This window comes from Epinephelus fuscoguttatus, linkage group LG1, assembly GCF_011397635.1.
Source record: "Epinephelus fuscoguttatus linkage group LG1, E.fuscoguttatus.final_Chr_v1".
In the NCBI taxonomy this organism is placed as follows: Eukaryota; Metazoa; Chordata; class Actinopteri; order Perciformes; family Serranidae; genus Epinephelus; species Epinephelus fuscoguttatus.
The window spans coordinates 30,252,405-30,263,973 of NC_064752.1; the positions used below are offsets into that span (position 1 = coordinate 30,252,405).

Consider the following 11,569-nt stretch of genomic DNA (forward strand, 5'->3'; position numbering starts at 1 on the left):
CAGTCAGTTACAGTAAAACATATGTTTAGGTTTGCTTATTTGGTTGCCTGCAAATGGAGGCCAGTTCCTTGAACCTGGGGCCCAAGTCTTCCAGCGCTCTGTAAAATGAGTCGTCTTCAGGAATTATAATGTTCTCCAGCACCGAATGGTTGTCCGAGTCCCCCTCATCTGCGTAGACGTGAGGCGGATAGTCCATCAGATCTCCCTCTTTATCCTGCAGACAGGAGAGCCTCTGCAGGAGTAGTGGGGAAAACCAAAGAAATAAATACAGTGTTTATTTTACTGCAGCAGGCACATGCATGCTTTCAGTGTCCTATGCTGCAGGGTAGATATTATGATACTCCATAGTAAGTGCATTACCAACCCGATGAAGCAGGGCTTGGAGAACAGCTGCATCTGTCCCATAGCTTGAGTTCCTTCTGTAGAGGGCGTTCATTTTGCTCATGTCCATCTGTACAAAAAGTTCATATAAAGATCAAGTTTCTTCAGCTGCTGCCTCAAAGTAACAATAAGCACAAACCAAACAACTGTCTACCTGGTGGTTGTGATGGTAGCCATTGGCTATAAAAGAATTCCAAGTCGTCTGATTGGAGGGAAGATTGAAATAAAATTAATATATGAATGCACAGTTGTAACTAAAATCCCCATCAAATGAGCGCACATTACCTGGTTCCAGTTCTCATTGATAAGGTAGGACACATTTTGCGTTCTGTAATCTCCAAAGTGTTTGTAGATAAAGTTTTGCTCTGTCTCCTGTTGAAGAGAATGACGGGAGTGATGAGCAGCTACACTGAAGTACAGTGGGTTCACACACTCAAAATAACAGTCTTTAATTTTTACACTCTGTCTTCAAAGCATGCGTGAGAGGAAAGCTATAAAAGATCAGCTTTGTGCTTCTCATAAAATCTGAACACATACCTACTTTATATTTTGCAGTTTAACCAGTTGAAGTAGTTTGTCCATGTAACTTACGCCTGCACCCACCTTTGTTGAAACTCTGCTGTGTTTCATTCCATCGTGGAGACTTTGACACTTAGATGGGTCATGGTGTGTCTTATCAGTGGACGCTGCCAGGATGCTGTCGGGAAGCTGGAAAGAGATTAAAAAAAATTTTTACTGATATTTGCAGGAAGAGAAATCGGGAAATGTGTCACTGGTTTGTTTGCAAATGTTTCCAAGCAGTGACCTTGCAGTCTGTTCCTGGTTTCTCAATGTTTGATGTGAGGAGGGTTTCTCCAGAGGAATCAATAGTGTGCAATGTGGTGAATTCTTTTTTGCAGGTAAGGACGATTGCCATCAGCAGCAGAACTGTCAGTGAGACAACAAAATTCAACTTGCAGTGACTTATCAGAATATTAACAACACACATCATGGTATACTCTGCTCCAAACTAAAGGCAGTGATTCAGTTTCTTACACAGGAGTAAAAACAGTGAGGCAAATGCTACGCCTATCGCACCAGAGGCAGCAGTTGTGGCAGTGCCTCTGAGGCTTCGGCAGTCAGGTGTCACAGAGCAGTCGCACACAGTCACATTGAGTCTGTAAATGCCAAACTCTCCCTGCATGTCAGAGATCTTCAGATCAATTGTGTGAGGGCCAGCGTACACATCAGGCTCCTTCACCAGGCCAGCCGTGTATCCTGTGGAAAATAATCACAACATTAGTTGATTGTAATTTTTAAAACGTTTTTTCTCCTATTACTTCACTACATATCATAGCTGTTTCTACCATATGAAGGACTCAGTTTCCATTTTCCTCCAATATCCCCAAGCAGTTCAAATGTGAAAGGCCCTCCAAAAGGATTATCATCCAGGTCAAAGGCTGTGATGTTGGTGATGCTGGGGCGCTCAGACAGACACACATCCACATAATCCACTGTTGGCTGAGGAATGTTGTCATTCTGGTCAGTCACACGGATGTTCAGTGTGGCTGTGCCTGTCAAAGGTGGCTCATCTGTACAACATAGAAAAACAAAACTAAGAGTCTACTTTCAGCTAAACAGTACCTTGCAAATGACAATGCTGACATATTAGTGAGTGATATAATGTTCATACCATCAGATTAGCATGCTAACATTGGCTAATTAGCCATAGACACAAAGTACATCTATGGCTGCTGGGAAGGTAATCAGTTTTGCTGGTGTTTGGTCAGAAAACAAACATATTGGACAAAAAAGAAATGTTGACCTGTTGGTGGCTCTAGATGAAAAGGATCATTAAAGTTATTACAAGTTATCCCTGGGAGGGGTCTTGAATGTGTGTAGAAAATTAAACGGTAATCCCTCAAACAGTTGTTGAGACATTTCACTCAAAACCACAAATGTGAACCTCATGGTAGCGCTACAAGAAGTGATGACATAGTAATTAGGGTTTATCATCTCTGAAGCTTAAATGTCTATGCCAGGGTTCAGCTACCATTGCTATCAAAAGAGACATTTTTGTCATGATTTTTTGTTTTAATTGTCTATTTATGGGCTATGTATGACTATTTTGTACTTAAACAGTTGCAAAGAAAGCAAAGAAATCTGTCCATTCGCTATAATGTTCTCTGTTTTCCTCTGAGACTCTGTATTTTTTTGGATTTGCAATCAATAACCAGCCAAGCGAGGGACATTCTACCGCTAACTACCCACCGCTATTTAGGCTCACCAAAATTTAGGAGAAGGGGGCAGGTCATAGACGTATGACGCACACTTAAGCCCGTTAAAGGGTCTTTTGGGGGAGTTTTTCCTTATCCGCTGTGAGGGTCCAAAGGACAGAGGGATGTTGTATGCTGTAAAGCCCTGTGAGGCAAATTGTGATTTGTGATATTGGGCTTTATAAATAAAATTGATTGATTGATTTAAGTTGACAGCATGTTAAAACTTTTTTCTTTTTTTTTTTAAATAAATGTATTCATTTCCATATAATTTTTGTAAAAGCCACATAGAGCCACTGGAGACAGGCTGAAGAGCTGCATGAGTCTCCAGAGCCGCAGGTTGCTCACCCCTGGTCTATGCCAATCCTTTCAGTAGATTTTGGGATACTTCACAGAATAACTGAGCACTTTGACCTGCTGGTGGCACCAAAGGAAAAGTCAGGGGATCACAAAAGTTATAAAGATTGTCAGTGGCAGATGGACACTAGTATGGCTACAAAATAGTGTCACAAAGCAGTGGATATTTGAATGAAACATTTCTTTGCTCATAATATTATAAATTAGTTGGTTTGTAAAGTCAATTTTTACCATCGTCCACTGCATGCAGTATGATAGTGTAGACACCGTTAACAACATGAGGAGATTCTCTGTCCGGTGACTTGACTGTTGTGATGTCTCCTGTGTGAGGATCAACCGTCACCCAGCCTGCAGGATCATTTCCCACCTTGTACCTGTGGACAAACACCATTTGCTTTAGCGTAGGAGGCTCCAGATACGAGCTCAAACATGTTGAAATAAATGTCCCACTTACACAAAATCTCTTGCATGACTGGAGTCAGGATCGACAGCAGTGACTTTCTCTACCCAGGTTCCAATAGGTGCATTTTCCTCCAGCTTGGCCTCTTTGATAGTCACACTGAACTCTGGGGGGTCGTTGACATCCTCGACTTCGATGGTGACTTTTACAGAGTGAGGCTGAGGTGCATCAGGATCATTACCTGTGCTGGCGTCAACTGTCCACAGGCCTGAGGACGTCCTCTCCTTCACTTTACAGGAGAAAAATGGTGCTTCATTTACCACTGAGATGGTCAGCTCCTTCTGGGCCCCCTCCTCGTAGTCTAAAGGCTGAAGTTATACAATAGTTATGTTAAATTATGTATGTAATATACTGTATGTAATTATTCACAAACATCAATGCCCCTGATCTAGCACCGCCAACCCCCAAAATCTCTTGTGTTTGTTGTTATGTGGGGGTGGAGGGCGGGGGTTTGCGGGGGTTGGCGCCGTAGGCAGCTGCCTATGTGGCCTATAGGAAGATCTGCCACTGCGTGTGTAATTACATGTGGTGTAATGTAAAGCATGCAGCTGAACAACTCACTCTGATGACTGTCAGGATTCCATCATTGGTGCCTGGGTCTGTTTCTATTTGAAAGTGCTCTCCCTCGTCACCCTGAATGGTGTATTTGGCTCTCCATGCCAAGCTGTTTGAGGTGTCACTGTCTGTCACGTGCAGCCGCAAAGGAGAGGTCCTAGTCTCCCCTTCTTTTACTTTGCCAGAGCCCTGTTGTATGAATCCAAGGTGCAGAGGTGACATGCATTAGTTGCATTTAGAACTTTTCTCTTTAGGGGACAGTCCTGTGACATCCAGTTTATGTTCAGGTCACACATTCAGTAAATTTCATTTCCAGTGTCACAAACGTAGTCAATCATGTCACACACTTCACTCAGATGCAAGCTGTCTGCACATGGCGGACTGTAGCAGCATCCAACTAGTCGTGGTTTGACATATGGTAGCTGAACCTGTAACAACAAGGCCTTGACACTGACAGGCATGAAGTCTGGTCTTATCTTTATTGACTCATACATGACTGTGAATGTGTATGGCAAACCCTCCTCTGTGTGTGTTCCTGTCTTTCCTGTAAACATTTTAACCCTGCATATTAACTGCATCATATGAAAATGTATGATCAAGATGGGTTTCTGTCACTGCCAAAATATGGATACTATTTGTTGTCAGGGTAAACCTGAGTTAACAAGAGTACAACCTTTACCTACTATTATTTGACAAGAGTTGATTATACTGTTGTTTGTTCACTCATGGCTTTATAAAAGGGTTAGGGTTAGAGCTGAAAAAAAAAAACAGTTTTTTCCTTGTAAATAACCTGCAGTTTTCTTTTCATGAAGGTCCAGTGTGTAGGATTTAGGGGCATCTATTATTAGAAATGTATATATAGGTGTATGATATTCATAGCTATGTTTTCATTAGTGTACAATCACCTGAAAATAAAAATCATAGTGTTTTCATTACCTTAGAATGAGCCGTTTATATCTACATACAGAAAGGGTCCTCTTTCACAGAGTCCGCCATTGTGTTTCAACAGTAGCCCAGAACAAACAAACCAAACACTGGCTCTGGATAGGGCCGTTTGTGTTTTTGCATTTTCACATTGGCCACTGTAGTTCTCCTTCACGGTTGGCACACAGGAGTAATTTCAACTTTGCAACCTCACTGCTAGATGCTACTAAATCCTGCACACTGGACCTTTAAAATAATGTTTTTTGGGATAATTTATTTGGTTGTTAAATACCTATATACAATGAAATTACTTACAAAAGCATTTTAAAGTATATTGCATTCACTTGTTGCAAACACTTATATCATAAAGTGAAACTACTTAATGTCTGTTTATCAATTTCTCTGTTATTTGTTTGTTTGTTTTTGGTTTTGTCCTAACTACACTGATGTTTAATTTTTCATAAGTTGCCACAGACAGTTATAAAAGACACATATACGTATATAGAAAAGTATAATGTGACAGTTCATTAACTTCCTACAGTGTTCTTTTCTTTTCTTACAGTAACTAAAAATAGGATAAAACACTTTGCCCCTTTGTGCCCATCAATGTAGAGTTGATAGATGTAAGATTAATGTTTTGACTGAAACGTTATTCCTGTCGTACTTTCAAATAGCAACAGCAATATGTCACATCTAACGTGTACAGTACATCAGCATCATAAATTAAAGGTGTGATTTCTGCATGTGAGAGTAAAAGGAAGAAGAACTGTGTGCAGAAATCATTCCACTGTTGTCAAGACATTAACCGACTGCTTACTGTGTGTCCGCTGATGGTTGGGATGTGGTTGTTGCCGTCCTGGATGTGAATGACAACAGTGGTTGAACTGGACAGACTGACGACTTCACCATGGTCTTTGGCCTCCACTATCACTGTGAACATTTCAGCCACCTTCAATAAAGCAGATGACAATGATTAAATGCCATTAAAAGAATACAGAAGTGGATGTTTTTTCCTTCTATAATGATGATGTGGCCTGCATCCTCAAAAAAGTAGTTTGATTTTCTGCAATTGCTTTTGTTCTAAATGAAGTTTTATTACTAAGTTCAGGAACAAAGACCACGCCTCAGCCACATCCATTTCCGCACCAAAAGTATTTAAGCACACCTTATTCGTTTCCCTCCCCTTTGACTCCGTTCTCACATCCCTCCCCCCCAAGCCCCTTTCCTTCTTTTTTTTTTTGCTGTTATCTTTCCCTTTTCTCTCTCTCTCTCCACAGAATACAGGAATCACCAGGGGGCTCTATCCTCAGTAGAGCGAGCAAAGAGATGACTCCCCACTCAATCTCAACTTCCCTGGTTCTGTCGCACTCTCCTCCCTTCAACCCACACTGAACCCCCATCGATCCTACCCTCCACTCAGCTGCAACCCTAATTTCTCCCATCATTCCCCCCACGTTCCTTCCTCTACATGTCTCTACATCCCCTCACCCTCCATCCCTTCGACCCTCACCCCTCCATCCCTTTGACTCTCACCCCTCCATCCCTTCGACCCTCACTCCTCCATCCCTTCAACCTTCACCGCTCCATCTCTTCGACCCTCACTCCTCCATCCCTTCGACCTTCACCACTCCATCCCTTCGACCTTCACCCTCCATCCCTTCGACCCTCATCCCTCCATCCCTTCGACCCTCACCCCTCCATCTCTTCGACCCTCACTCCTCCATCCCTTCGACCCTCACTCCTCTATCCCTTCAACCTTCACTGCTCCATCCCTTCGACCCTCATCCCTCTATCCCTTCGTCCCTCACCACTCCATCCCTTCGACCCTCGTCCCTTTGACCCTCACTCCTCCATCCCTTCATCCCTCAACGCTCCAGCCCTTCAACCCTCACCGCTCCATCCCTTCGACCCTCACTCCTCCATTCCTTCGTCCCTCACCGCACCAGCCCTTCAACCCTCACCGCTCCATCCCTTCGACCCTCACTCCTCCATTCCTTCGTCCCTCACCGCACCAGCCCTTCAACCCTCACCGCTCCATCCCTTCGACCCTCACTCCTCCATCCCTTCGTCCCTCACCACTCCAGCCCTTCAACCCTCACCGCTCCATCCCTTCGACCCTCACTCCTCCATTCCTTCGTCCCTCACCGCACCAGCCCTTCAACCCTCACCGCTCCATCCCTTCGACCCTCACTCCTCCATCCCTTCGACCCTCATCCCTCCATCCCTTCGACTGCTCCATCCCTTCGACCATCAGCCCTTCATCCCACATCTCTCAACCCTCATCTCCATCACTCATTATACGTAATAAACTAATTGCAATCTATAACTTCATTGGCATGGTCTTTGTTAGTGAAAGTTGTTTTATTGCAGATATACCCTTTTTTATATGGATAATTCTCCGGGCACTCCGGCTTTCTCCCACAGTCCAAAGACATGCAGATTGGGAACTAGGTTAATTGGTAACTCTAAATTGTCCATAGGTGTGAATGTGAGCGTGAATGGTTGTTTGTCTCTATGTGTCAGCCCTGCGATAGTCGACCTGTCCAGGGTGTACCCTGCCTCTCGCCCGATGTCAGCTGGGATAGGCTCCAGCCCCCCCGCGACCCTCAAGAGGATGAAGCGGTTAGAAGATGAATGAATGAATGAACTAATTGCAGCATTCATGACAAATGTAGGGGAGTAAACACAGAAAATAAGAAGAAAATTATTAATTACAAGAATAACGCGGGCTCTCTCTGCAGAGAAATACAGCACCACACACTTCGAGTGAATCACAAGAGATGATGATGAGTCAATATATTAATATCATCCAGTCACAAGAATTAAATTAAAATAAAGTAAACTACTCTTTAAAACAGAGGTTAACTCACCCTGCAGCTCAGTTTAGTTCAGATACGGAAGTGTTTTTCTCTTTTTTTAAACATGCTTAGCCTGTAATCAGGTAGTGCTCAAAACAAGCATGCTGCACACACATGCAATAAATACATCATGTCATGTTTTACATTCTCTAATCAAGGGAACACCTTGCAGAACAAGACATGTCATAACTCAATCTACAGTGGAGAACATAGACCTACTGTACACGTGCCTCATAGTCCAAACATCCTTTAAATGAGATCGTTCCAGACTTGTCAATGAAGAACTCAGTATCTGGAGGGTTTGGAGACACAGACTTCATTTCATAGTGAAATGTTGAGTTTGGTGTCCCGCTCTGGTCTCTATCATAGGCTAACACAGTCAGCAGATGTGAGCCTGTTGGGAAATGACAGCACAAAGAAAGGTGTGTACTTAACAGACATTGTGAGGAGGAAAATTCATTAGAGGCAAACTCTTAACTCCTTACCTTGTGTGGTTTCTTCGCCTACAGTGATTTCGTACAGATCCGTCTGAAACCGTGGTGGGTTGTCATTGATGTCCAGTATGTACAACTCAACTCCTAATTTGGTGTCAATCGACAAATCCGTCTTTCTGGCCTCAAACTTCAGCTACAGGTTGATACACAGTGTAAAGAAAAAATGCGATTGAATTGTTACATGAGATGGGGTAAAACACAATTTACTCTAAGACGTTAACTTCAACACTTATGAGTATATTGCTAGTAAAAATCATCCACTGATGTGCCTTTGCATGATGCCTTGCTTTTGGTCAGATTAGTAACTTTTATTGTGAAACAGCTACAATCATTAAACATAATCAGAATAGTTTATTACCCTGAATTGCAAGTTATCGATCATTTGGACCAGTGATATAGAGCAATTAACACTTTCCAGTTTGTTTATTAATTTTCAAAAACCACATGACAGATTGTGCAACCCCAACTTTAAAGCAGTATGAATAAGAATGTGGTTAACTAGTTATTATCAGATGTTGGTATGTAATATGGGTTTGAGTCTAACCTTTAGTACTGTCTTCTCCTCGTAGTCCAGAGCCTTGTGGACAGACACGATGCCAGACTCTTCATGGATGGACAGAACTCCCTTTGGCTCCTCATCCACTCCTTCCCCATAGAGATCAAAGTATACTCGATAGTCTCGCTCAATCTTAATCTACAACACAGCACCAAACCTGTTACAGTTGGATTTGGGGAGTCTGAGACTTTGTATTTGTCATTTTTAAATGTTTATGATGAGAACATGATGATGTTGATGATTTAGATAGAAGTGATAAAGACTGAAGAAAATGATTACAGGTGTCAAGATACAGCTCATTACAGACAGATAAAGACAGCTAAATTTAACATAGCGTTAGCTCAGGCAGGACACGGTGTCAAGCTCAGCTAATATCCCAGCTACATCAGCTGATCTCAAACAGCCAATCAACTGATGGAGCAGCTGATTGATGGAAGGAAGTCAGCTGATAGATCACATGATTCCTTTTTATGCAACCAATTGGCGAATCTCATTCAGGACGCCCTATTTAAACTGCTCTGGCCTGCCTACTGTTGCTGCTTCCTCTTCAAGTGGCTTTGTAACCAGCCTCCACCCCAGCTCCTCCTTTTCATGCTGTGTTTGACTTATCAATGTCATTTTTGTTTTTCATTGATGCTGGCTCTGTTCTGTTCCCAGGGGGGTCTTTGCTGCTGCCTTAGGCTTTCTGTGTAGGCACATGGAAGGGCAGGAAGGTTGCCTCTCTCATGGATGTATTGACTGACTTAAATATGGAGAAAAATATATTCATCAGTGTGCAGTGTGGTCTTATATGTTGGGTTTGGCCAATATATGAACGTAGTTTACTCTAACAATGTTGCTGAAAGCAAAATGAAAAAAAAAAAACAGACTATATCATTAGAAAGGAAATTAATTGTTTTAGATTGAGCCCAGCAGTTTGACCCAGTTCAAACAGAATCAGATCGAATGAACCGTGTGTTCCACATGGTGAAGAAATTGGGTTTTTATAAATTATTGTATAGTTTTGAATGAACTGTCATTTTGCAAAAGTTCTGAAGTGTTCCTGTAATTGTGTGTGTCATTGTGTGAATTGTGTTTTGATAAAATGAGCCATGTATTCATCATAATCAATATGTCTATCAATACATAAAACATGGCATTTGAGTTTTAAAATTTAAAACATGCCATTTTCTGGTGAAACTCTTCCTTTGCTGACTAGTTTTATTTACTCAGAGGTTTTCTCACCTTGCCCAGCTCATACGGGAAGGGCCCTGGATGCCCCTCCTCGATAGTAAAGGAGTCAACAATCCATGTCCTTCTGTGGCGGCTCAGCAGCTCTGAGCATGTCGCACTTGACAAATAATAAACCTGAAAGACAAACAGCCAACCAATCCTGGAGTGCACAGCCTTCACAATGAAAATCATAGTATGCAAAGTCGGAATGTTTGTTTGAGGTGGGAGCCAATAATTTATGTCATCTGTGCACTTGGGAATGAACTCATGCTGCATTGTTAGTCAATCAGAAGTCCACACACGGAAACAATTGGCTACTATCACAGTGGGACACTGTACTTTGTATCTTATAAACTTTTATATGTTGCGCTATGGTGAGAGCTCAATTTCACACCACTGACTTCAACACTTCTGTAGGAGCACATTAATGCATTTAATGGATTAAGGTACTCCCTGGAGAGCCCCTGTGTTATGCACCTCTCAATCACTTTTTTTTGCATATGTGTAAACAAAATAAACTAAACACAACTAGCCTAAACACTGACTCACACAGAAACATGAACTTAAAGGCCAGCAGAGTGATGAAAATACTATTGAAAAAAAAAACACAAGATAAAACAGATTCTTATAGATAACACACTAATAATAGATAATAATCAAAATCATAATGTGTCGCACTATATTCCCAAATAAAGATAAAGTATTCCTGTTTTAGTTATTCTGAATTTGTTCAGATATTGTTATCTATAAAGTAAAATAGTGGCATCAAATTAAAGTCAGAAAGATTGGAAGTTGGCATCGTTACTTACCAGGAGGAAGAAGCACAGCATGATGCTTGTTCGGTACATCGAGCTCCGATTGTTTGAGGTATGGCTTTCTTTTCCTGACATTCAGCCGAAGGAAGACGAGACCCTGCCCTCTCTTCTTTACACACCCACACACGTGAATCCAATAATCACAGGTTCCTTTGTGTGTGTGTTTTCTGCCAACATACAATCTATAACCCTCAACATGTCACTTTTCTTTAGTGTTGAACAATGCTTGCATTGATGGGAATTTTGAGACACTGCCTTAGAGTTACTGGGACACAATATGTATTTGTTGAACTATATGAAAATAAATTTCACATTCACACCCAACTAGTAGTTTAACAACATTTCATAGTAACTTGCTGCCAGTTCAACTACATTCATATTCACAAGGTGATTCAAGTAGTTTAATTACTTTTTGCCTTTTTTTGTGCAGTTAACTAAAAAAACTACAAATAATTTTGGGACATAAAAGGACAGAACATTTTTTATTTATCTTATTTTATTTCAATTTACTTCATTTTATTTTACCTTTCTTTTTCTACTGTAATTGAACCCCCTTTTAACCACACTGTCAACTTTTTCTTTCATCTTGAGCACTGTGAAGGCATGTCAGGTAATGCATTAGTGACTTTTTTGTAAAATACTTTAGAATATTTTTGCAGCACATTAACAAAGTAGTTTGAACTACTTTTTCTAAGTTGTAGT

General features: G+C 41.5%; 1 protein-coding gene across 1 annotated transcript; it reads right to left on the reverse strand.

Annotated features, from left to right (window-relative positions):
* Positions 1–24: 24 nt before the first annotated feature.
* Positions 25–10,900, reverse strand: cdh27 (cadherin 27). The gene is made up of 17 exons (XM_049575947.1): positions 10,862–10,900; positions 10,065–10,187; positions 8,829–8,978; positions 8,276–8,417; positions 8,021–8,184; positions 5,750–5,881; positions 4,015–4,197; positions 3,448–3,761; positions 3,225–3,367; positions 1,728–1,952; positions 1,417–1,638; positions 1,187–1,308; positions 985–1,089; positions 667–753; positions 536–583; positions 365–451; positions 25–232 (listed from the first exon to the last, which is right to left on the reverse strand). Exons 1-17 carry the CDS (start codon positions 10,898–10,900, stop codon positions 26–28), a joined length of 2,493 nt encoding a protein of 830 aa, XP_049431904.1. The 3' UTR covers position 25.
* Positions 10,901–11,569: the final 669 nt, after the last annotated feature.